Source organism: Panthera pardus, unplaced genomic scaffold (assembly GCF_024362965.1).
Source record: "Panthera pardus isolate Hobbes unplaced genomic scaffold, ASM2436296v1 HiC_scaffold_27, whole genome shotgun sequence".
Taxonomy (NCBI): Eukaryota; Metazoa; Chordata; class Mammalia; order Carnivora; family Felidae; genus Panthera; species Panthera pardus.
Window position 1 is genome coordinate 66,980,016 of NW_026526843.1, and position 27,314 is coordinate 67,007,329.

The 27,314-nt window shown below is 38.5% G+C and overlaps 1 protein-coding gene and 1 pseudogene across 6 annotated transcripts in view; both read left to right on the forward strand.

The window, feature by feature from the left end:
• PHKA1 (phosphorylase kinase regulatory subunit alpha 1) overlaps window positions 1–27,314 on the forward strand; it is a 169,118-nt gene that overhangs the window by 116,413 nt on the left and 25,391 nt on the right. For 4 of the 6 annotated variants that reach the window (XM_019439064.2, XM_019439065.2, XM_019439066.2 and 1 more), the window contains exons 17-22: window positions 10,820–10,898; window positions 13,811–13,977; window positions 16,330–16,506; window positions 18,044–18,135; window positions 18,750–18,889; window positions 26,824–26,980. In XM_019439064.2, the coding sequence (XP_019294609.2) occupies window positions 10,820–10,898; window positions 13,811–13,977; window positions 16,330–16,506; window positions 18,044–18,135; window positions 18,750–18,889; window positions 26,824–26,980 (812 nt within the window). The remainder of the gene's footprint in view (window positions 1–10,819; window positions 10,899–13,810; window positions 13,978–16,329; window positions 16,507–18,043; window positions 18,136–18,749; window positions 18,890–26,823; window positions 26,981–27,314) is intronic. The other 2 variants (XM_019439067.2, XM_019439068.2) reach the window with 1 other exon arrangement.
• Window positions 1,149–10,516, forward strand: LOC109260681 (splicing factor, proline- and glutamine-rich-like; annotated as a pseudogene).

Consider the following 27,314-nt stretch of genomic DNA (forward strand, 5'->3'; position numbering starts at 1 on the left):
TTCTTCGTTTCATCATTTTGGTTAGTCTCTGCAGTAGCTACAAACTGCAGGGCACTTCCCCTGTGCTGTCCAGAGTAACTTGTGTTGGTGGGCAGGGTCGCAGTCAGACCTGATGTCTGACCCCAGCCCACCGCTGGGGCCACAGTCAGACTGGTGTGTACTTTATCTTCCCCTCTCCCAGGGGCAGGACTCACTGTGGAGTGGTGTGGCCCCTCTCTGGGCTGCTTGCATACTGCCAGGCTTGCAGTGCTGCTTCAATGGGATCTGGCCAATGGCTTATTAGCCAGGGCGGATCTGCAAGGTGCACAGGGATGGAAGGGGAAGGCTTAGCTCGCTTTGCCCTTGGTGGTCCCCTGCAGGAGGGGCCCTGCAGCACCGGGAGGGAGGCAGGCCCAACGGAGGGATGGGTCCACAGAAGTACAGTGTTGGGCATTTGCGTGGTGCAAGGAAGATCGGTGATGGGAACTGGTTCCATTTGGAATTTTGGCTGGGGTTGGGAGAGGGAAATGTCTCTTGCCAGTGCCTTTGTTCCCCTGCCAAGCTCTGTCCATCTGGGGCTCAACAACTCTCCCTCCCGGTGTCCTCTAGTCCTCCCTGCTCTTCGAGAGCAGAGCTGTTGACTTTTAACATTCCAGATGTTAAGTCCCGCTGGCTGTCAGAACTCACGCAGTCTGGCCCCTCCACTTTTGCAAGCCAGACTTCAGGGGCTCCTCCGCGCCTGGTGGGCTGCCCCTCCACTGCCCTGGCTCCCTCCCACTAGTCCGTGTAGCATGCACTGCCTCTCCACCCTTCGTACCCACTTCCGTGGGCCTCTTGTCTATGCTTGGCTCCGGAGAGTCTGTTCTACTACTCTTCCGGCAGTTTTCTGGGTTATTTAGGCCAATGTGGGTGGAATCTAAGCAGTCAGCAGGACAAGGTGAACCCAGCGTCCTCCTACACCACCATTTTCTCTGAGCTTGACTTGTGAGTGGGTGATAGAGAGGCCAACATGCATAGAGTGGCTTTGTGTGTTAGAGTACAATTATCAACAAAACTGGATAAGTAATGTGGGGCCAGATTATGAAGACAATGAAAATAAGCAGAGATATTTAACTAGAGTTTCTCAGAAGTCTGAAATTATCAACAGTTTTTGAGCAAGAAGTGACACGATGAAAGTGATGTTTACAGAATATGGATTTGATGACAGTATATATTATAGCGAGGAGAATTTGATATCAAAGAAACTAATCAAGGTATGAGATGATGAGACGATACATTGGATTGGTGGTAATTACAATAGAGTGGGAGAGAATACAAGAGTCATTTTAAACAACACCTGTAAGTCAGATGTTGGCTAACTAGATATGAGATATGAATCAAGATGATGCCAAGATTTAGAGGCTAGGTAAATAATGCTACCATCGACAGAAGCAGAGGAATTCCATAGGAAGATGCCAGTTGTAAAGGGACATGTTGAATTTGTGGTGATAAAAGATTTCAAAAATGAAATATCCAATAGTTGGGGTGAGATACACAGCCATAGCTTGGGAAGAAGAATAACATTAAAGATCTGCATTTGAATCACAAAGTTTTGGTAGGTGGTACTTGGTCACAGAACAAAAACAGCAGTAACAATAGGAGTAATAACTGCAATGTTTATTGAACATTTTCTCTATGCTAGGCACAGAACTAAGTGCTTTCAATGCATTATTTTGAAATCTCTATAAGAATCCTATTCAGGTAGGTAATATTAATAGCCCCATTTTATAGATGAGGAAGGTGACTCATTTTCCATAGTCACAGTGCTTATGAGAGAGTCCAGCAGGTCTGTTAGTCCACAAAGCCTACATTACCAACAGCTGTGTGTTTTTGTCAGTGAAAATTTTGTGCTGGTGAAATGATAATGAATGTACTGGTGATCACATTAAAATGTGAATTAATTAAATTATAATGTTAAAGATAAAGATTTCCAGATTACATAAAAGAGCAAAATCCAGCTAGATGCTACTCACAAAAGATATCCCTAAGATCAGATTATATAGAAAAATGGAAAATGAAGGAGTATATAAAGATAAATCATGTAAAGCTAACAAAAAGAAATCCATGGTGGCAACATTAATATCAAAAATAGTAAATATAATTCAAGGTACAAGTTAGTAAAAGGGACAGGAAGGATATTTATATTGATAAGAGTTACACAGACAAAAAGCAAAATCAGAAAATCACAAACACCCTCTCTATAATACAGAGAACAAACTAATGGTTGCCAGAGGGGAGGGGCTTGGGAGATTGGACAAAATAGGTAAAGGGGAGAGGGAGATGCAGGCTTCCAGTTATGGGGTGACTAAAAGGCATAGCATAAGGAATACAGTCAGTGACATTGTAATAGGGACATAATGGGACAGATGGTAGCTACACTTGTGGTGAACATAGCATAATGTATAAACTTGCCAAATCACTAAGTTGTACACATGACACTAATGTAACATTGTGTCAACTATACTCAAAAAGAGAGTTACAGTATAACAAGATCAGTATAACAAGATGATATAGCAGTTATAAACTTTTATCTACTGAATAGTATCAGTGAAATGTATAAAGCAGATATTTAGGAAAACTAAGGACAATATGATAAAACCATTGTATAATCATGGTGGGGCACTATAACATACCTCTATCAGAATGTCACAGATCGATTATAAAACAATAATTAAAGATATAGGAAGATTAACAAACCTGATTTTTGTATTTATGGGTACATATAAAACTATACCCAAAGAGAATACACAAAGAATGTTTATTTTTTAAAAAGTAGAAGTCATACAGATGATATTGTCAGAATATGACATAAAACTAATAATACAAGTGTAAAAAAAATTGACCATGAAAGAGTTAAATTTTACAAATAATTCTTAGATTAAACAGGACACCAACTCTGAAATTAGATTGTGCTCTAAAGTAAAAAGTGATACTACTACTTATCAAAACATAAGAGATTTGGCCAGAGTCCTATTTGGAAATTTTCATATCCTTAAATACTTTTATTTTGGAAAGAAAAAAAAGTTCTAGTTTCCAGACAAAATGGAGTAGATACACATCTCCCTATTCCTCCTGCTAAGTACAGTAAAAATGCCTGGACACTATCTATAAAACAAGCTTAAGAAAATTCTGAAAGTCAGAAAAAAGAAGGGAGACAGGCTATGGACTTTGCACCTGAGAAATGACACAGCAGTGAATATACTGGGTTTTCCTTCTGTCTTGTATATTCTCAACTGGATGCTGGAGAAGTTTTTATCCCAGAAACACAAATGGGTGCAGATTTTTAAAGCCCAAGAAAACCCTTTTCCTTCTATCCAGAGTAACAGGAGAGGGGCAGCCTAGCCAGACAGAACACTTCCAGACAGTAACTGTTCTACTCTAGCCAAACACCGCAGAAAAAACTGCAGCCCCATTCCCACTCCTATAAGCAAAAGCTGAGTGGGGACCCTAGACTTCTACCTTCACATAGCTGTAAAGAAGCACCTTTTTTCTTCCTTAGGGGTAGTATCTGAGAAGCACTAGTGGGGAGCTCAGACTTTCATCCCTGCCCAACAGTAGAGGAACTTCCTTCCATACCCACTAGCAGTAACAAGGCAGTGCTCCCTTCCCTGCCACACTGTCAGAAAAGGCCTGCTGAATCAGAAGATTCAGTAAGATCCAAAGTCTCCTAAGATGATACCCCATATTTCCAGAATACAATAGAAATCACTTATACCAATATCCAGGAAAATATGAACTTCAATAAGAAAAATTGATCAGCAGGCACCAATCCCAAGATAACAAAGATGTTGGAATTGTGACAAAGATTTTAATTCAGTGATCATAAAAGTATTTTAACAAGAAATTATGACCACACTTGAAATTTGAAGGTGTGAAGACTCAGCAAAGAAATCAAAATATTCAGCAAGGAAATTGAAGATATAGGGGCACCTGGGTGGCTCAGTCAGGTAAGTGTCCAACTCTTGATTTTGGCTCAGGTCATGATCTCACAGTTTGTGGGATCGAGCCCCATGTCAGGCTCCATACTGACAGCATGGAGGCTGTTGGAGATTCTCTCTCTCTCCCTCTCTCTCTCTCTCTCTTCCACTCCCCACTTGCTCTCTCTCTCTCTTTCTCTCAAAATAAATAAACTTTTTCAGGGCACCTGGTGGCTCAGTCAGTTGAGCGTCCAACGTCAGCTCAGGTCATGATCTCACAGCCCACCATCTGTGGGTTCAAGCCCCGCATCAGGCTCCATGCTGACAGCTCGGAGCCTGGAGCCTGCTTTGGATTCTGTGACTCCCTCTCTCTGCCTCTCCCCTGCTCATGCTCTGTCTCTCTCCCTCTCTCAAAAATAAACATTAAAAAAATCCTCTAAATAAACTTCTCTCTCTCTCTCAAAATAAACTTTAAAAAAGAAAAGAAATTGAAGATATAAAGAACCAAATGAAAGGTTTAGAACTGAAAACTACAATAACTGAAGTCAAAAACTCACTAGATAGGCTCAATAGCAGAATAGAGATGATAGAGTGAACTTGGAGATAGAAGTATAGAAATGACCCATTGTGAACAAGAGTAAAAAATAGACTGAAAAGCTATGAGCAGAGCCTATGGGACCCGTGGGACTAATACCAAAAGATCTACCATTCACATAATAAGAGTCCTAGAAGTAGAGGAAAAAGTATGGGACTGAAAAAAAGAATATTCCAACTAATAATGGCTGAAAATTTTGCAAAAGGTATAAACCTATAGATTCAAACAGATGAGAAAGTCCCAAACAGGATAAACCCAAAGAAACCCATGCCAAAACACAGAGTAGTAATCAACTCCTGAAAATTAAAGAAAAAGAAAAAAATCTAGAAAGCAATGAGAGAAATGATACCTTGCCTATGGGAAAAACAATTAGAATGACATCAAATTTCTCATTAAAAACTCTGGACAGAGGGAACTGGTGCAACATTTTTCAAGTGCTCAAAATTATAAACAGAATTCTGTATCCAGCAAAATTGTACTTCAATAATAAAGCAGGTAAAAGATATTCTCAGATGAAGGAAAGCTAAATGAAATTTGTCTGCTGGAGATCGGCCCTGAAAGAATGGCTTAAAGGAAGTTCTTGAAATGAAAAGGGAATACAAGATGGAATGTTGGAACATCAAAAAAGAAAAAACAGTGGAAAGATTAAGAATATGGGTAAATACAATAGATGTTAGAAAACTTTAGTTTTCTAAAGTTTGATGTGGTTCTCAAAGTGTGTAGAGGAAATCTTAAAATCTTATCTTACATGATAAATGGGGGAAAGGTAAATGGCTGAAAGAGAGGTAAGGTTTCTACTCATCACTCTAACTAGTAAAATGTTGACATTAATATCAGTGATATATGTATAATCCATTTTGTATGTGTAATGTAATAACTAGAGTAACCACTAAGAAATCTATACAAGGAGATACAGTCAAAAACAGTATATATAAATCAAAATGAAATTCTTGTTATATATTTTAGAAGCCAAGAAGAAGAGGGGCGCCTCTTCTTGGTTAAGCGTCTAACTTCAGTTCAGGTCATGATCTCACGGTTCATAGGTTTGAGCCCCGCATCGGGTTCTGTGATCACAGCTCAGAGTCTGGAGCCTGCTTCAGATTCTGTCTCTGTCTCTCTGCCCCTCCCCTGATCTCTCTCTTTCTCTTTCTCTCTCTCTCTCAAATATAAAATAAAAAAAAATTTTAAAGAAGCCAGGAAGAAGAAAATAAGGAAATGAAGAACAGAGGAACAAACAGAAAACAATAATGAAAATAGTAGGTTTAACCATATCATTAATTACATTAACTGTAAATAGCCTAAGTACACTAATTAAAAGACTGAGGTTGACAGAGTAGATTTTTTAAATAACCCACATGTATGCTGTCTTCATGAAATTCACTCATATAAAAATATAGGTAGATTGAAATGAAAATTTAAAACGGGAAAAGATACACTATGTAAAATTAATTTTAAAAAATCAGAAGTGGCTACATTAATATCTGGTAAAATAGACTTCAGAGTAAAGAGAGAAAACAGATAATAAGAACAACATTAGGAATGAGAAAGGGGATATAGCAAGAAAAATGGAGAAGACCTTTAAAATTATAAAAGAGACCTGTGTCATCTGACATCTTGTGCAAAGCAAGGTGGCTTCCGCATTTCCTGAGTATCTTCTCTGCTTCCCCCTCAACTGCCCCTTGATCACAGACATTTCTTGTGATCAATTCCAGAACTATAGCAGTACCAGTTGCAGCTTCCACTGTTGTAGAGGAAGTGGTGGCCACGGTGGCCTCCACAACTTCCACTCTCCGCTGCATTGCCTGGGCCTCAGTCAGAACTGTAGATCTTTGGAGCCCAGCCTGGACCAGGGTGGCACCAAGCCCCCAATCCCACCATAGCAGTAGCAGCAGCCACCACTGAGGCCACTATCACCGCAGCAACTTCTGCTGCCACCACAGGACTTGTCCAAGCCCACTGTGCCTCAGGGACCTGGCCCAGCTCTCAGAGTAGGCAATGCTCCACCAGCCTCCAGCTTAGCACTACTCACCACTTTCCCAACCTCTTGGGCCCCCACAGGGTTGGGCCCCACCCACACCCTCCTGCCACCTGTCACTTCAGTGCTCCCTTGGGTGCCCCCAACCATGTTGTCAAGCAGCAGGGTCATCACTATTCCCTCAGGCTGGGCATCCACCGCCTCCACCCACAAGCTGCCTCAAAGGTGGCGAAGTGCAGACAGGCCTAAGCCCTGTGGTAACATGGGCCTATGTACGGCCCACTGAGGTGGCAGAGAGCCCTGGAGAGGCTAGCAGCACTAATCATCCTACCAACAGCAGCACCACCAGGATCCCCCATCCAGTAGGCCTGGTGGCTGCAGCAAGGAGATATCCCACTTGGAGGACTTTAAAGCCAACTTATCTCCCTTGAGGAGGCATGGAGAGAAAACTTACCCTCAGCATTGTTGGTTGTTTGCTGGGAATCTATCTACAGATATCATGGAGGATGAATTCAAAAGACTAAATAGGGAGAACCAGGAGAAAGGATTTAGACTTATTAAACTTGAATCTAGAGCATTGGCTAAAATTGCCAAAGCTGAATTTTATGATAAACCCATGAGAGTTTTCAACCCAGCTTTGAGTTCACTTTGCCATATGTGCTGCTCTTTCCATTCAGAATTTTAATTCTGTTTCCAATGTTTCCAATGATGTTTCCAATGAACTGTTGGAAGAAGTCTTTTGCCAGTTTGGTCCTATTGAAAGGGCTGTTGTAATTGTGGATGATCACAGAAAACCTGCAGGGAAAGGCATTGTTGAATTTGCTTCTAAACCAGCAGCAAGAATAGCATATGAAAGATGCAGTGAGAGTGTTTTTCTTACTGACAACTCCTTGTCCAGTCATTGTGGAACCACCCAAACAATTAGATGATGAAGATGGTCTTCCTGAAGAACTCACACAGAAGAATTCAGTGTATTAAAATGAGAAAGAAACCCCTACTCATTTTGCCTAGTATGGCACATTTGAGTATGAATATTTTCAGCAATGGAAGCCCTTGAATAAAATGGAAAAACATCAAAGGAAACAAATCAATAAAAACATGAAAGATATGCAAGACAAATTGAAAAGTGAAATGGAAGAGCCTATCGTGAGTATCAAGCAAATATTTTGCATGAAAATCTGATGGGACACTAGGAGGAATTAAGACACATGGAAGAACTTCACAATCAAGAAATGAAGAAACAAAGAAATGCAAGTAAGGCAACAGAGAATGATGTAGAAGGGAAAAGAGATGAAGACTGGTCAATGTGAGATGGAAGAATAAATGAGACATCAAAGAGAGTAAAGTTATAGCAGATGGGTAGAGGGATCCAAGAGAAAGAGACATAAGAATGGATGGTAGAAGGGCAAAGAACATGGCAGAGCCCTATGGTTTAGGAGGCCAGAAATTTCTACCTCTAGGTGGTGGTGGTGGCATAGGTTATGAAGCTAATTCTGGAGTTCCACCAGCAACCGTGAGTCATTCCATGGTGGGAAGTAACATATGTACTAAGCATTTTGGGCAGAGAGATATGAGACCTGTGGGTGTGCAGGGTCCTCAAGGAATGAGGCCTGGAACTCCAGAAGAATGTGGTAGAGGGAGAGAAGTGTACGAAGGCCCAAACAAAAAGCCCTGATTTTAGATATGATATCTAGGTTTTCATTCCAGTTCATTTTTGTCTTTTCTTGTTTAGATACCAATCTTTCAAATTCTTGCATTTTAGTAATAAAGCTGCCTTTTAATGGATGTTAGCAGTTTATTGACCTAATATTTATAAATGGTCCATTTGGGCAGGTACAATTACATAATGCAGTGTTTGAAATGGGATTTTTTCCCCCTTATTTCCTTTGTTTTAGCCATGTAATGTCTCTCAAGCTATGGTAGTGTATCTTGTGCCACTGAATTTCCAAAGTGTACCAATAATTTTTAACCATGCTTCACATAAATAGAAAAATAGTTATAAAAATAATAAAATTATAAAAGAATACCAAGTTTAATTTTGTAAATCTAGATAAAATTAACAAATTTTCTAGAAAAGTAAATCATATAAGAATAAGCTGAATAAGAAACATGCATAGAATCATATGAGAAAATTATAAAACTAATGAAGAGCATAAAAAGATACTTTAATTACTAGAGAGATACCCTGTTGCTAGATAAAAATAGTTAATATTGAGAGTTAGTTGAGCCTCTGACTCTTGATTTCAGCTCAGGTCATGATCTCATGATTCCTAAGATCGAGCCCAGGCTCTGCACTGACAGCACAGAGTCTGCTAGGGATTTTCTTTCTCTCCCTCTCTCTCTGACCTTCCCCCAGTTGCTCACTCTCTTTCAAGATAAAAAACTAAAAAAAATAAATAAATTTCATATGGAATAGAAAATGTACAATAATAACCAGGTTTTTTAAAAACTAAAAACAATAAGAGAAGACAGATCCATCATAATTAAAATAATGATAAAGATTACAATCCAAATAGAGGCAAAAGAACGTTATCAACAATAGCCAAATTATGAAAAGAGCCCAAATGTCCATCAGCTGCTGAATGGATAAGGAAGTGGTGTGTGTGTATATACATGCATGCAATGGACTATTACTCATCCATAAAAAAAAGAATGAAATCTTGCCATTTGCAATGACATGGTTGGGGCTAGAGAGTATTATGCTAAGAAAAATTAGAGAAAGACAAATACCATATGATCTCATGCATATGTGGAATTTTAGAAACAAATGAACATGGAAGGGTTGCAGGGAGAAAGGAAAACCAAGAAACACACTCTTAACTATACAAAATGAACCTATGGTTACCAGAAGGGAGGTGGGCAGGAGGATGGGTTAAACAGGTGATGGGGACTAAGGAAGGCACTTGTAGTGATGAGCACTAGGTGTTATATGTAAGTGATGAATCACTAAATTCTACACCTGAAACTAATATTACACTGTATGTTAACTAACTGGAATTAAAATAAAAACGTGAGAAAAAAAGAATATAAATACATCTAGGAAAATCATTCATTTAGGCCTGCTACTTTCCACTTTATGCAAAACTGAATTCTAAATAGATTAAAAATCTAAGCAAAAATAAATAAACCTATAAAATATTAAAAGGAAACATGGGAGAATGTTTTTGTGATCTTGAGCTGAAGAAAACTGTCCTTTGCAAGACACAGAAAAGGAAAAATTGGCAAATTCAAAAACATGAAAATTTAAACAAATCTTTTATATAAAAATGAACTGTGTTTGAGGTTGAAAGACAAATAACAAAGTAGGTAACGTATTTTTCATACATATGATAAAGGGTAATACTCATGAAACATAAAGAACCCTTGAAAGTCAATTAACAAAAAGATAAACTACTTAATAGAAACATGGAAAAAGGACATGAACAGGCAAATCATAAAAGAAATACAAATAGCCAGTATATACATGAAAACATGCCCAATATTACTAGTAATAAAACTGTTTCTTTAAAGTAGCAGATAAGCAAAGATTAAAAAGATGATTATTAAAGATGTGGGGAAACAGTCGCTTTCTATACTGATGGTGTAAATATAACTGGTACAACCTTTTTAGTGGGCAATTTGACAGTCTGTTAGCAAGTATTCCCTTTGTCCTAACAGTTTTACTTATTAGAATTAATCCTAAGGAAATCACAGAATAAGAGCATAAAGATGTAGGTACAAAGATCATCACAGTGTTGCTTATAATTAAACAGTTTAAATGTCTGCTATGGAATCTTATATAGCTTTTACAAGGGATAAGTTAGAAAAAAGTAGATCACAAAAGAGTATGTGTAGTATGATCGATCCCCTTCACATAAAGTCGGATAATTATTAGCCTTCTTTATTTTCTATGCCTACACACACACACACACACACACACAAGCTAAGGCTCCTTACATGAGATAATATATAAAATATTTTAGCACAGTGCATGGCACATAACATTAAACAAATGGTTGCTGTTTTTATTGTCAGTTTTCAGTATCCATTAAGTAGTCTGCCATCAGGCACTGTGCTAAGTGCTTATGATAAATAAGGTACAGTCTTTGAGAAACTCTGTCTATTGGTAATCATCTACAGTGTTGTTCGCTGTCAGATCAATTGTTGAAATACAGGGTAGACAGTGAGGAATGTCTCATTTGTACCATTACCACCAGAATGTTGGTTTGAAATAATTGAAAGAGACCCCTTATTTCAAAGTTAACACTTTGATTGTTTTAAAATTCTAAGATTTTTTTAAAACTAAGATTGTTTTAAAATTCTCTTCATTTCAAGATGAAGATGGAACCAGCTTGAATTCAAGTATCCTAGCAGCACTCCGAAAAATGCAGGATGGCTATTTTGGTGGAGCAAGGTAAGTGACCTCTGCACACTCTTTAGTGAAATGAAATGAAATTTGGAAGCTGGCTATAGTTATGGTAGACTTGTGATGCATTTCTCTGTGTGTTTAACAATATAGTCCCATCCTATTTAGAGGAACTTATTTTTGATAGATCAAATCAAAGAGTCTAATGTTATAGAGAAGGGTTGGAAATTTGCCCAAACCTCATTAATTCAGTGGACCAGAAAACTTATTCTTTGAAAAGCAAAAAAGTTACTGAACTGTTTAATTATGGATGCTTTTCTTTTTTTCTTTTCCCTAAGTTTTTAGTTTGAAAACTTTCATGCTTATAGAAATGTATAAGAATACTATTGAACACCATATACCCTTCCTCAGGATTCCCTGTTGTTAACATATGTCTCATTCATACACACTCTCTCCCTCCTCTTCCTTCCCCTCCTCTAGCTCCTCCCTCCCTTCTTCTCTTCTTCCATATCCTCCTCCCTCTCTCACACATACATATATGTGTGCATAGACACACACACACACACACACACACACACACACACACACACATACTTGCTGAAGTATTAGTTAGCCAAAGACATCACAACTCTTCAACCCTAACTACTTCATTTTGTCTTATAAGAACAAGAGTATTCTCACACATAGCTGAGATATAATCATCACACTTACAAAATTTAATATTGATACAGTACTATTATCTAATATAGAGTCCATATTCAAAATTACCCAATTATCCTAATAATGTTTTTTCCCATAGCTTTTTTCCCACTCTAGGACCCAATCAAAGATCACATATTAGCATTTAGTTATTATATCTCCTTGATGTCTTTTAGTCTAGAATAATTCCCCAGCCTTTTGTGGATCTTTAGTGACAGTTTCAACACAGTTTTGAAGAAGGAAGGTCAGTTATATTGCAGAATGTCTTTCAATTTGGTTAAAGCAGTATCTGCTAAGTTTCTCCCTATCCTTTCTATGACAGTCTTTAACCCGTCTTATCTTCCACTGCTGAATTAGTCATTACTGGGGTTTTAAAGTGATAATTCTGTGTTTCTATCATTCTGTGCATATTAATTAGAATCCTTCTGTTTAAAAAAATAGCTTTCTGGGGTGCCTGGATGATTCAGTAGGTTAAGCAGCCAACTCTTGATTTTGGCTCAGGTCATAATCCCAGAGTCATGGGATCGAGCCCCGTGTCAGGCTCCATGCTCAGTTCTCTCACTATCCCTCTGCCCCTCTTTTGCTCATGCATGTATGCACATACTCTCTCACTCTCTCAAAAAAATTTTAATGAAATTTTAAAAAGAGCTTCCCTTTATCCCCTTTTATTTTGTAGTATTAGTGTCAGCATAGATTCATTGATTTTTATTTTATTCAATATGCCATGCTCTATTCCTGTCATTGCTCATTTCAGTGTTCAAATTATCCAAGGTCTGGCCATTGGGAGCCCCTTCAAGCTGGCTTCTTTTTTTTTTTTTAATCTATTTTGAGTAATGGCCTTTATTGAGCACTGTCCACCAATTCTGCTTTGAGTGGGTTTTTGGCTTGAGCAACAATATGTGACTCACTTCACTGAAGGCAGAAGGCCAGCCCCTCCAGTCTGTGAAGGGAAGTGGTAAGTGCATCACTGCTCCTCAGGGAGAGGAGGACAACATCCTTTCTCTGAGAAAACAACCAGACCCAGTACTCACACTAGCTTCCTCAGTTGATTTTGTCCTAGAATATGTACAGGTTGTTGGTGGCGGCCCCAGCAGGTGCCAAGTTGTGTTTTTTAAAAGATCAGTACTACTGACTTTCCCTTTGGGTTTTACAATTGGTTTTGTAGACAGGGGAGGATATGACCTACAATTCTCTATAATTCATAAAATTTTCAAATACCATCTCTGGTTTTTGATCTTTAGGAGTACCTGGGTGGCTCAGTCAGTTGAGCGTCCAACTCTTGGTTTCAGTTCAGGTCACATTCTCATGGTTCATGAGTTCTAGCCCTGCATTGGGCTCTGTACTGACAGTGCGGAGCCTGCTTGGGATTTATATCTCCCTCGCTCTCTGCCCCTTCCCAGCTTGCTCTCTCTCTCTCTCTTTCTCTCTCTCAAATAAATAAATAAACATTAAATTTTTTTAAAAATGATCTTTGATCTCTCTAGAGTGTATTATGATAAGCAAAATAAGTCAGTCAGAGAAAGACAGCTATCCTATGATTTCACTCATATGTGGAATTTGGAAAACACGGCAGATGATCATAGGGGAAGGGAAAGAAAAATAAGATAAAAACGAAGAGGGAGGCAAACCATAAGAGAGACTTAAATATAGAGAACAAACTGAGAGTTGCTGGAGGGGAGGTGGGGAGGTGGGCTAAATGGGTGATGGGCGTTAAGGAGGGCACTTTTCGGGATGAGCACTGGGTGTCATATGTAAGAGATGAATCACTGGGTTCTACTCCTGAAGCCAAGACTACACAGTATATTAACTAACTTGAATTTAAATTTAAAAAAAACATGCTAAGGAAAAGAAAAAATTAAAATTAAATTTTAAAAAATGATCTTTGAGAATTTTTTTAAACAATGCAATAGATTTATGATGATTTATTTTCATTCTGACCCAGCTTCTCTGCAGCCAGTAGAAATTTTGGCCAGATATTTGACATCATTAGCCACATAGTATATGACAGTGAAAGAGAACAAACTGATCTGCTGATAGATTGTGAGCCCGTAACTGTAGTCTTTATTAACACAGTACCCTAACCTACACTACACCATGCCTAGGAGTGCTATGAAATTTCATATTTACAAAATGTACACTGTTATATAAACATTATGAGTCCCACAACCAACCAGTCTAGGTATCCTTTTTTTCACTGAAATGTGTTGTTTTTAAAGGATTTCCTCTGGTTTTCTGTTTTCTATTTGCCCTGTAATTGTCAGGATTCAAACAGGTAAATTGTCAGAGTTTTTGACAACATCTTGCTGCACACATTTGAGCTTCATGGATCCTGGACCTGAGGGTAAGCTGTACAGTGAAGATTACGATGATAACTATAATGAGCTGGAACCAGGTGACTGGATGAATGGCCACAGTTCAACCAGTAATGGTAAGGAAGCTTCATAAAGGCAGTGGCCTTGATGGGTAAGAATACAAAGTATTGTTGAGCATCCTCCTTAATATTTCTCACCACCAGCAGCCTCACTCCTATTTAATACACCTAGATTTCTACTTCTGTTTGGCTTCACTTTTTATCCTTCTACTTACCTTTGGTTCCTGGTCTAATATCCCTGTGGTGATTGTGAAGTGTGGAGTTTGACTGTCTCCTACTAAGGTTAGGGAAGACTTCTTTCCTGGGTATAGAAAATGGCTAGTTACTTCAAAATGAGAGGAAACAATGGTGAGTAAGAGGTATTTAATCAAGCATGTAGTAGGAGAACTATACATATACAGTACTGCTTTTTGACACTTAAAAGCATAAAACTAAGAATCTCAGAGTACTTTTTATGTATAATGTTATTGGGGCACAGAATCTCTGGGGAGGTCTGCATAGTTTGAAAAAGCCTATTCAGTGTACCTATTGCTTTCATACTACAAACTAGTCAAATAAAGCACAAGAAATCTGACTGGCTGCTAGGAATACAAAGATGATATAGTGAGAAAGCATCATGGGGGCATATATTAAAAACGGCTGAGAAACACCCTAATGTGTTAAAATACTAACCTAGGCAGGGCAAGAATTACATTGTGTGAATCCCAAAAAGAGAAGGGCCAATAAGAGTGAATTATTCTTCTAGCTATCTAAAATATGGTTTGCCTGCTTTCATTGTGTCTTTGACTGTTAGCCTGTTTCTTAAGGCAGCCAGTTTCTTTATCCTAAGAGTGGTGTGTTAGAGAAAAGAAAATAATTGGCTTTCCTTAGTGAAGTAGCAAGCATTATCTCATATGCAATAGACCAACACATCAGCATTCAGGATGATTTTCTTCTTTGGGCTCAGCATTTACTCACCTAAGTACCATTGAATTTATTCTGCATTTGTTTTTGTTAGATCTAAAATAGTGTGAATTTCTTTGTTGGAAAAATACATTAAATACAAGGTTATTTCCTGTTATTAATAATTACCGAAGTCATGATATCTATCTTGGCATAAACAAATACTTTGAAAACAAGACAAGAATGATCATATATTGAGGTTGTTTGCTATTCTATGGGTAGTTGGGATTTTCATCTGTAGCACTCATTCTTTTGGATTACTTTCTAAAACACAACTTTTTAATGATATATATGTGTATACACATATATACACATATATTACTAAATTTGATATTGTGCCTAAGTCACTTTCTCCTCTCTGGGTTTACTCATAGGTGGTCTCACAATGGCTGTTTATCGCTTGCCAGCTCTTCCATGCCAAGAACACTTCCCTCCATATTCTTCATAATCCTCCACTCAAGTATCTATATCATATTCAAGGTTATAATATTTGTCATTAGGATGTCACTGAGAATGATTTCCATTTTTACAGCTTTGCTAGTTTCCAGCTTTGCTAGCTTCCACTGATCACATCAGAACACAGAAAAACATCTGGAGAGATCACTGAAAATGATCAAAGACCAGATGATGTATAACTGACCTAGCAGACTTTAGTATGCATCCAAACACTGTGATTTTCCTACTATAAATGTTGTAAATGTTCATGTAAAGTCTGAAACGTTAGGATCCATGAGGTCTGTGTGTGTATTTTGTTTTCATTATCCATAGTCAGGGATAATGTTATAGGAGGTGAGTGGGAGAAGGAGAGCCCAAGAGGATATGGACCGTATCTGTCTCCTTCACCACTGAAACCTCAGCAGCTAGTACACCACCTAGTACTTAGTAGGCAAGAAATATTTGGTGAATAAATGAATGTGGTGACTTGAAAAGACCAATGTGTGGCCAGTAGTCATTTTGACACCAGTGCCACATGGAGATTGTCTTTCCCATAGCAATTGTAGCTGCCATTTATGGAATTTGTCTGTTTTCAGCTAAGCTTGGGTTTAGTGGAAGATTTTTGTCTTTTCTCACAAAAGTCTCCTTATACCAGTAAGACTCCAAGGGCCCCATTCTGCTCCTCCCCTACCACCGCTGCCACACCACTACCATCACATTCACAGATTATAAAATCCTTGCTCCACCTGTCCTTAAAAACACCTCATACTACTTTCAGGAGCCCTAATATTGTCTTAGCAAAGTTGAAGAACAGGTAGGTCCTGGTAAATGGCCATAGTTTCTAAATGGTAAAGCCAAGATGTTGTAAAATGATTACAAGCTCCGCCCCCCTCCACCTCCATGATCAAAAATAACCTACTTCTGGTGCTGTGTTATGGGCACAGGAGCCAATCATTCTGGTTGGTTGGGTAGATTGTAAACTAACTAAAATGTTCATTTTTTCTCTCCCCCCTACCCCCACTAACCTTGCAGCTCGCTGTGGTGATGAAGTTGCTCGCTATTTAGATCACCTTTTGGCGCACACTGCTCCCCATCCTAAACTAGCCCTCACCTCACAGAAGGGAGGGCTAGATCGGTTCCGAGCTGCTGTGCAAACAACCTGCGATTTAATGTCCTTGGTGACCAAGGCCAAGGAGCTGCATGTACAGAGTGAGTAATGCCATGACTCACTGGAGTCAGGCACAGGATTGATGTGAAGTCCAGGATGGGGGCAGGGCGTTTATTAGCAGTGCAAGCAGGAACTCTGTTTTGTTCACTGCTTTATCCCCAGCATCTCAGACAGATGGAACACATTAGACACTCAAATATTTGTAAATTTAATAAATTGCATATAGTTTTGCCGTCGATGGTGCTATATGGTCTCATAGGGAAAAGAAGCAGAACAGGAGACATGGAGAATTTTAACATCAGTATTAAAGTGACAGAAAGAGTTTTTTCTTTTGGAAAAGTTACTCCTTTGGAAGCACTTTTATTTAAAGAGAAAGCCCTGCAAGCAATTACAAGATAATCTGACAATGAAGAGGGAGATACTCGCCCTTAAGTAAGCTGCATCTGGTTACCTTATGTCAGCTGTGACATTTACAGTCAGTTGTTCTAGCAGCACAAGAGCTGTGTTTATTTCTCAACTGCAGTACTCCCTATACAACAGCATTGTCATTGTCCTCCCCATGACCACTACCCCCCTTCGGCAGTATGTGCACTGGAGGGTGTCACCTACTACCCATTGCTAGGAGGAGTCATCGTTCCTAAGAGTACTCAGTGCCACTGTGGTAGCTGCATCTGAAGGGACAGAAGGGCTCCTTGGCCACACCTAGGGGGCCTAAATGGTAACATTTTATAGATGATGAGAATGATTGAGATGCATGTTCTTGCTGTCTAAAACTTTATTGACCATTACTAACCAAAGATAATTAAACGTGAATCATTTAACATTTCAAAGAGGGAAAAGCTTAGCATACCCTTTGAATATGCTCCCTTGACCAAGGGCTCATGTGAAGAGATCGCCTTTCTTAAGTTCTACTTCTAGATTGCAAACCAGGAAACTTAAGCTTAATTCCCAGCTCAGCTACTTACTTGCTTGAACAGTTATTTGAGCTCTGTATCTCTCTTTCTATATCTGTAAAATGGTGAAAGTGACAAGACAGTCTCTCTGTTGAGGTTATGGTAAGTATTTGGACTATAAATGGACTATAAGTAAAAATATTAGGAATATCTCAAAGTAGGTCAGCCACTACATTTTTTTTTTATTCCCTACATAGGGATACACATCTGTTTATCTATTCTCAAGGAAATCCAACTGCTGACAGCCAGATATTTTCCCAGGGTAGTCCAGAAAATAGAAAACAGAACTGGGTTCTTTCTGTTACATATGGTATTCGATCAAAGTATCAGTGATGGCACCATTTTGGTATTGATTACATTCATAGAGTTTAATATCTTAAATGTCCATTTAATGCTACAATTCTAGGCATTCCGTGGAAAATATGGTTGATTTAACAGTCTTTAAATTATCTGATATTCATATTTTTTCTTTGATATTAGCAAGAAAGGATAAATTTCTCACTCTTGTTCTACATAATATAAAGAGCAACTCCTATACAACTTGATTTTGAGGGCAACTGTGAATTATTTGTTTTTTAGTCTCCTAAGTTATCTAACCTTTCCCATAAATGTCAACCTCTTGCAGATGTTCACATGTATCTTCCTACAAAGATATTTCAGGCTTCCCGGCCTTCATTGAACTTACTTGATTCTCCTCATTGCCCACGAGAGGACCAGGTAAACTTGCACATGACGTATTTGTAAGCTCTTTGCAAAACCACCATCTGTATGGCAAATAACAGAACTAGCCCTTATGGTTTCTGCTAATAACTGGTGGTAGGCAAAATGCTACCCTGGTGAAGATATACTCCTTTTTAGGTCACTTTTAAAATGAGCAAGTTTTGGGGTGCCTGGGTGGCTCAGTAGGTTAAGTGTCTGACTTTGGCTCAGGTCGTGATCTCGGGGTTCATGACTTCAAGCCTCACGTCTGGCTCTGTGCTGACAGCACAGAGCCTGGAGCCTGCTTCAGATTCTATGTCTCCCTCTCTCTCTGCCCCTCCCCCACTCACTCACACTCTCTCTCTGTCTCTCTCTCTCTCTCTCTCTCTCTCAAAAATAAATAAACATTAAAAAATAAAATAAAATGAATAAGATTTTCCTAGCCAGGCTCTAAGAAAATGAAATTGTTATGTCATTCATGTTGAAGATTTCATTGTTTTTGTTTTACTTTCCATCAAAATGTAGGGAATTCTTACAGAAAAGGTTTAGAGGTGAAAAGATCGACACTCTAGGGCACTATTTAAGTTGAGCATTTGTGGACTTAAGTTTTTCTGTCCTTTCTCAAACTAAAGGTTCCATCTGTTCGTGTAGAAATACATCTTCCTAGAGACCAATCTGGGGAGGTGGACTTCAAAGCACTCATTTTGCAGTTGAAGGAGACCTCCAGCTTACAGGAGCAAGCTGACATCCTTTACATGCTGTATACTATGAAGTAAGTGATAGATATTATCAGTTTAATGTTCATGTAGAGGGGAAGTATAACATAGTAAATAAAACACAGTTTTGGAGTCTCATTGACCTGGATTTGAATTTTGCCCCTACCCACTGTGTAACTTCAAAGCCTCAAGTGTCCTCATTTATAAAATTTGGATTACGCCTACCACATAAAACTGTTGTAAAGATTAAACAAGATACAATATCTGCAAAGTCTCTAATACAATGTCTGCTGCAGAGTAGGTGACCAATAACTGGTGACTATTATTATCATTATTATGGATATTTTAAGCCTCTGTAATTTGTTAAAAATCCACAGTTAAATAAATTCTAAACTCAAAAGAAGTAAGAAGATGGAGGCTTACAAAAAAAAAAATAAACTAGGGGCGCCTGGGTGGCGCAGTCGGTTAAGCGTCCGACTTCAGCCAGGTCACGATCTCGCGGTCCGTGAGTTCGAGCCCCGCGTCAGGCTCTGGGCTGATGGCTCGGAGCCTGGAGCCTGTTTCTGATTCTGTGTCTCCCTCTCTCTCTGCCCCTCCCCCGTTCATGCTCTGTCTCTCTCTGTCCCAAAAATAAAAATAAAAAATAAAAATAAATAAACTAGCATTTCTGAGTGTTTGCTATGTGTCCAGAACCCTGCTAGGTACATTATATGTAGGAACTTCACACTCATCATGCCCAAGTGGAACTATCTCCTGTCCCTTACTTCCTCCCCACAAAACATAACCTGAACTTCCTCATTTATTCATGTAGTCATCAACCTGAAGAGGCAGATCCCCTCCCCTAAATTTGGTTTGGATGCTGAGACTGATGATGCCACACATGTACCAAAAGTCTGTAAAATGTTTATTACTCACATAATGAGACTTCTGGGGAGAGTGGAACAGATTCCAAAGTTGGTCAAACAAAAAAAAAAAGCTTAAGTGAGTAGGGAAAGGAGGCTGGATTGGGGTTTTATTACAATCAGGAGGTGAAGCTGGGGTAAATTTTGTCACCAGCACCAAGAGAGGAAATACTTGGATTTTTCTGGCACCTTGCCCAGATGTAGGCTGGAAGGGAAAGAGGACTTGAAAGTGGTCAGCCAGTCAAACATTAAAAATGGAGTTATATTCTGAAATTCTACATCCTTGTTGTTGGACCCAACACCTACCTACTCAGCACGCTTCTCCCCATATCCAGTTAATCACCAAGTTTACTCAGTTTTACCTCTAAATATTTACCTTCTGCATCTCTTGTACTGGGGCCTTCACTCAGGTCTTTGTCTCTCACCAGGACTATTGCTATAGCTTTGTAACAAGTCTTCCTATTTTCATCTTGTTCTCCTGAAGCCCAGCCTCCACAGAGGAGAGAGAGTAACTTTTCTGTTTTACTTTGTTTTTTATTCAATTTTTAAGAGAAGATTCTAGTTATTTTTTTATGTTTTTATTTATTTTTGAGAGAGAGAAAGAGTACATGCACACACAGTGGGGAGGGGCACCGAGAGATAAAGACAGAGGATCCAAAGTTGGCTCTGTGCTGACAGCAGAGCCTGATGTGGGGCTCGAACTTATGAACCATGAGATCATGACCTGGGCCGAAGTCAGACACCTAACCTACTGAGCCACCCAGGCACCCCCTGTTTTACTTTCAATGATAGAAATGTCCAAATTTATTTAAAAGTAGAGAGAATGGCATAATGAACACTTTGAGACCCATCATCCAGCCTGAACAATTATCAAGACATGGTTAACCTTGTCACATCTATATTATCTCCCTCTCTTCTCCCAGATTGGTTTGACAAAGAAACCAGACATCTTATCATTTTATCCCTAAATATTACAGTATTATTTCTAAAAGTCAATGAATCTCGTAAAACAAGACCACAGTGGGACTTCTGGTTCCAGACAAGATAGACTACATGCATTCCTCTCTGTTCCTCCTGCTAAGTACAGGATGACATCATTTGTAAAACAAACATAACAAGGTGTTAAAAGCTGGACAGAAGAAGGTAGACTGGCTAAGGACCTCAGGATCTGAGGAATGACAAGGTGGTGACGTCTCTTGGGTTCCTTTGTTCCATGTTGCCTTTGGGTCCCGCATCAGATGACAGAGAAGCCAGCACCCCGAAAATGCCAATGGGCACAGACACCAAAAGCCCAATGAAAAACTTGTTCTTTCTAGACAAAGGACTAGGAAAGGGCAGACTAGCAAGACCAACAACATTGAGACAATGACCACTCTACTGGAGCCAAGCACCATAGAAGAATCTGTGGCCCCACCCCTGTCCAGAAGGGCTTAGCTTGAAGCCCAGACTTCCACTCCCACCCCAGTGTAACAAAGCAGGCACTACCTCACCTTCTGCACTGCCAGGGTAGTGTCAAAGAAGACCAAGTAGGTATCTAGGACTTTCATCCCCTCTAGGTGCTAATGAAGTCCCCTTGGTCTGTGTGACTCCCAAGCTCATGCTGCTTCCATTTGATTGTGGTGTTTAGTGAGTAAATGAAAATGACAGCTGAAAATCCCACCAACACCAAACGCATATTTTTACACATCCAACTGTTACCAAAGTAGCCCCAACATACTTTTAGCTATGTAGGGCCTGCCTGCCTTGTATACTCCTTGAAACCTACTCCATATCTGCTAACAAGAGGTAAGCCCAGGGCAATGAATAATACCCCAAACCACTGCTGATATTTAATGCTCTCTAACCTAGAGAATCCCCACAGTGCTACTGAAGCACATCACTTAGACATGTAACTTCCTCTTCCTCCTGTCCTCTGGGAGTTTTCTTGCCCTCCACACCTCCTGGATGGTAGAGCTGGTGCCTTAAATAAACCTCCAGGCAGTCTCATGCTGTGAGGGACTTCCCTTATCCTACAACCCTAAGAGCCACCCCATAAATCTTGTTATGTGCTACTGACAAAAAAAAGACATGGGGTCTTATTATTTTGATACCTTTGTTTCTTTCATTTTTCCTTTAGGGTAAGGCACTTTATTCAACAAATACCTGTTGAGTACTTATTATGTGCCAGGCACAATGCTAAATACAGCATAACGAAAAGATAGAGAAGGTAAAATGAAATAAGGGGTAAGCTTGAATGAAACCTGACGAGCCAGCTAGGTAGTTGATATGGGAAAACAAAGAGAGTTATACCTGAAAAGTTCATACTTTCCCACCAATTCAGATGATCAATGATTGGCTGCCAACTCTTTGGCTCCTAACACGAGTTTTCTTCATCTAATCCTGTATATTAACTTCACCATAACATCTGATCGAACCTACAGTCTCCCTAAAACTAGTATTCCAGGTGATGTCAAACCACTTGACTAGAGTGTGTATGATGTGCTGCATGGGTTTTAATACACTTGGAATTCTGCCCAATATCCCTTGTGGATTTAAGAGTAAAAGTTGAGGGGCACCTGGGTGACTCCGTCAGCTAAGTGTCTGACTCTTGATTTTGGCTTAGGTCATGATATCACGGTTCGTGAGTTTGAGACCTGCATCAGGCCTGTGCTGAGAGCTCTTTGCTGACAGCACAGAGCCTGCTTGAGATTCTCTCTCTTCCTCACTCTCTGCCCCTACCCTGCTCCCTCTCCCTCTCTCCCTCTGTCTGTCTCTCTCAAATAAATAAATAAACTTTAAAAAAAGTAAAAGTTGGGAGGTCAGGTTTCCTATGTGTGTTGACTAGCATTCCTTCTATGAATTGTTTATAACCTTTGTTTGTTCTCTGTTGGGTTTTTTTATATATTTCTCATTGATATTAGATGTCACTATTTTGTTAGTTACAGTTGTTGCAGATATTTTATCCAAATAATTTGCTAATTATATTCTTTTCTCTATGCAGAAGTTTAATTTTTATATCATAAAATCTGTCAGTCTTTCCTTTTTGGCTTTTGGGTTTCTTGTTATGCATCCCCTCCCAGAATTTTAAAAATATTTTAAATACCTTTAATAATTTTTTTAGATTGTATGTCTTTAATCTACTTAGAATATATATATGTCTTCTTACTCAGCATATCTAATACCCAGTTCACTGTCTTTATCGGAAAGCCACTGCTCCTGGCCATGTTCATGGTATCATCCTTCTTTTAGTCACCCAGGCTTGAAATTGTGTCATCATCTTCAGCTCCTCCTCATACCCTGCCTCTCCCTGCAACATCATCACTACCATTGGGAATCATGAGCCAAATATACATCCTCTATGATCTTTCAACCTTTGTCTACCATTGCTCCCCACTCATATTGTGAATTATTTCACCAAAACAGCCTGCTACTTACCATATCCAAAACACAGCCTATACATGACTACTTTCATACCTTGGCTCATGTTTTGCCCTCTGCCTGGACTACACTCGTTTACCACACCCCATCTCTCCTCATTGGAATTCTAGCTATCCATCAAGGCCTAGTTCACCTGTCATCTCCATAAAGCTTTCTCTGACCTATGGGAATAAAAAGGATCATCCCTGATTCTGAGCTCTCAAAGCATGTATTTTAATACTATTCATTTATATATTTTGATTTTGACCATTTCAAACTTAGAGAAAAGTTGTAAGAATAGCACAAAAAAATTTCTGGATATCCTTCACCTAAATTCCTCAGGTTTACCTTGAGCTTTGATCTCAGTCTCAATCTCTCTCTTTCTTTCTCTTTGTCTCTCTCTTACTCATTCTCTGTCATCATCACCATCATCATACATACATACACACATACATACATATATCTTTATGAATCATGTGAGAGTAAGTGGCAGACATGATCCACATGATCCCTTTCTATCCTAAGTGTTTGAGTATGCATTGTGTATTTCCTAAAGACTAGGAATTCTCTTACATAAGCACAGTACAATTGCCAAAATCAGAAAATTAATGTTAAAACAATAGTATTATTGAATCTACATACCAGACTTGTCAGTTGTCCTAATAATGTCTTTATAGCAAAAGAAAATCTAAATTACACATTTCGGGGCACCTTGGTGGCTCATTCAGTTGAGTGCCTGACTCAATTTTGATTCAGTTCATGATCCCAGGGACAAGGGATAGAGCTCTGCATTGGGCTCTGTGCTGAGCGTGAAGCCTGCTTAAGATCCTCTCTCTCTCTGTCTCTGTCTCTCTGTCTCTCTGTCTCTCTCTCCATATATATATATATATATATATATATATATATATATATATATATGTAGTATATTTAGAGTAGTATCTTCCACATTCTGCCACTATAAAGCTTTTATGTTGCACTTTATAAATAAAAAGTATCTTGTAGAGATATATTTTGAAACTATAAATATCCTGTTACTCTTTAGACTTTCATTCACTGGTTTTTTTAATCCATTGTTGACTCTTCCTATGGTACTTTTTATTTCATAGTTTTAAAAATATATTTAATGGGGGCTTTTGGGATGAGCACTGGGTGTTGTATGGAAACTAATTTGACAATAAATTTCATATAATTAAAATAAAATAAAATAAAATAAAATAAAATAAAATAAAATAAAATAAAATAAAATAAAATAAAATAAAATAATAATGGGGGCACCTGAGTGGTTCAGTCAGTTAAGCATCCGACTCTTGGTTTCAGCTCAGGCCATAATCTTACAGTCTGTGAGATCAAGCCCCACATCAGGCTCCACGCTGACAGCATGAAGCCTACTTGAAATTCTCTCTCTCCTGCTCTCTTTGCCCCTCCCTTGTTTGCTCGCTCTCTCTCAAAATAAATAAGCAAAACATGTGTATTTAATGTATTTATTATTTTTAATATATTTAGTATATTAAATACATCATGTTAGTATATACTTACTAAAATTTAATATACTGAATAATCCATTATCATATTTGAACTTTTTAAAGTACAAAAGGATACAGTGAAAAGATGAAAAGTCTTTTGCCCACCTCTGGTCTCTAGATACCTGGTTTATTTGTGTATCCATCTGGGGACAGATTGTGCATATGTAGGTAAATGTTGGTAAATAAAGACATATATGTATGTAATTTTACACCTGTTTACCCAAATGGAAGCATGGCATATACACTGTTCTGTACCTTGCTTTTTTTCACTAAAACTATTTATCTTGAAAATCATTACATATATATTCCATTTATCTATGAGTGCTTAACAAATAACCCCAAAATTCGGTGGCTTAAAATAGTAAAAATAAAACATGTTTAGATTATCCGTCACAATTCTGGAGCTTGTCTAACTCAGCTAGACAGTTCTCACTTGGGATCTCATTCAGTCGTGGTCTGACAGTGTCTGGGTCTGAAGTCACCAAGAGGCTTGTCCATTTGAATATCTAGGAGTTGACACTGGTTGTTGGCTGGAACCTCGCCGGGAGCTGTCACCTGGAATGCCTACAGATGACCTCCCCCATGTCTCTCCACTTCTTCGCAGCCTGATGTCTAGGTCCCAAGATTATGTGCCCCAGAAAAGGACCAAGTAGAAGCTGCGTGAATGTTTATGACCTAGCCTCAGAAATCATACAGCATCATTTCAAATTAGTCACAAGCATGCCTGGGTTGAAGGGGAGAGAACACAGACCCAACCTCTTCATGGGAGGACTGTACAAGTCACACTGTAAGAAAAGCGTGTTAGATGGAACATTATTGGAATCACTTTGAAATATACAGCCTGCCATGATCTAGATCTACATCATACTTTCTCAGTAGTTGTGTAGCATTCCCTTGTTTGAATATACCATAATTTGTTTAACAGTCTCCTGTTGATGGACATTTGGGTTGTCTCCCATCATTCACTGTCACAAACAACGCTATAGCAAATAACCTACCTCATAGTATATATCATTTCTCATGTGTGGAGTTTATCCTACAGATATACCAGAAATGTTAAGTCAAGGAATATAGAGATTTTGAAAATTAATATGTATTTCCAAATAGCTCTCCAGAGAAATTGTCCCAATTTTACTCCCACTAGCAATATATCAGGATCACCTATTTTCCCAAAGCCTCACCAATGCAGTGTTATCAAATTTGGGGATTTGGGACAACATGATAGATTAAAAAATGTTATCTTGGTGTAGTGTTAATTTTTCTTATTATGAGTGAGATCAGACACTTTATCCCATACCTAATATACATCAGTATTTGACTGTATTTTCTTTTGTGTCTTTTTTTATTATCTATTTGTTAGAGTTCTTTATATATTAGGGAAATTGGCCTATGAACTGCATATATTTTTCTGTTTGTAATTTGTCGCATCACTTTACTTATGGTGGGTTTTGCAATAAGAATTTTGTTGTTTCTATGTATATAACAGTATTTCTTTTATGGCTTCTTGTGTATGGGTTATAGTTAAAAAGTCCTCTTGCCCCCAAAGTTATAAACCAGTTCTCCCATATTTTTTCTAGTACCTTTACATTGAAATCTGATATATTTAGAAATCTGATTTACAGTGTAAGGCATGAATACAACTTCTTTTTCATATGGTTACTTCATTGTCTTAATATTGTTTAATAAATAATCTACCTTTATTGTATATCAAATTCCCAGTTTCATAGAACATTATATAGATTTTATGGTACTTCACAGTTGACTCGTGTTATAGTAATCTTTACAACAATAATGTATATGTATCCTTTCAAAATAAGCACACATCTTTTTTATCTCTTCATTAGCTCCCTAAGTGTAGCATACTTTCTGAACTTTCAATAGTTAAATTAAACCTTTGATTTCATTTTCAGCTATGTTGAAGCCTGTGAAGAGGGTAAAAGAATGCATTTTGTCAAAGCACAGCTAGAAACTAAGACTTATTATTGTCTAGGTATTTGTGTTTCAGGGCTGATCACTAATCATAGGTTTACAAGGATTCTTGGTAAATAATATTTAGTAGTTCCTAATGAGACAGAACTTACAAAAACAGACACATCTGTTGTAACACTGAAACAAATGATTGTTGCCAGCAGCTTTACTTATAATTAATGTAAGTCTCTAACATTCCAGAGGACCTGACTGGGACACTGGATTATATGATGAAGGGAGTGCGACAGTCCGAGAGCTGCTTACTGAACTGTATGGCAAAGTTGGAGAAATTCGTCACTGGGGCCTGATCCGATACATCTCTGGAATCCTAAGAAAGAAGGTGGAAGCACTCGATGAGGTACTATAAATTATTGAATTTATACCAAATCTAAATGGAGGTGCTTTGTTTTAAGCATTTCAAAAAAAGTAAATTTATTCTTTAATTTATTTATTTAAATTCAAGTTAGTTAACATATAGTGTAGTATTGGTTTCAGAAGTAGAACCCAGTGATTCATCACTTACATATGACACCAGTGCTCACCCCAAAAAGTGCCCTCCTCAGTTCCCATCACACATTTAGTCCATCCCCTCACCCACCTCCCCTCAAGCAACCCTCAGTTTGTTCTCTGTATTTAAGAGTCTCTTATGGTTTGGCTCCCCCTTATTATCCTATTTTGCCTTCCCTTCCCCT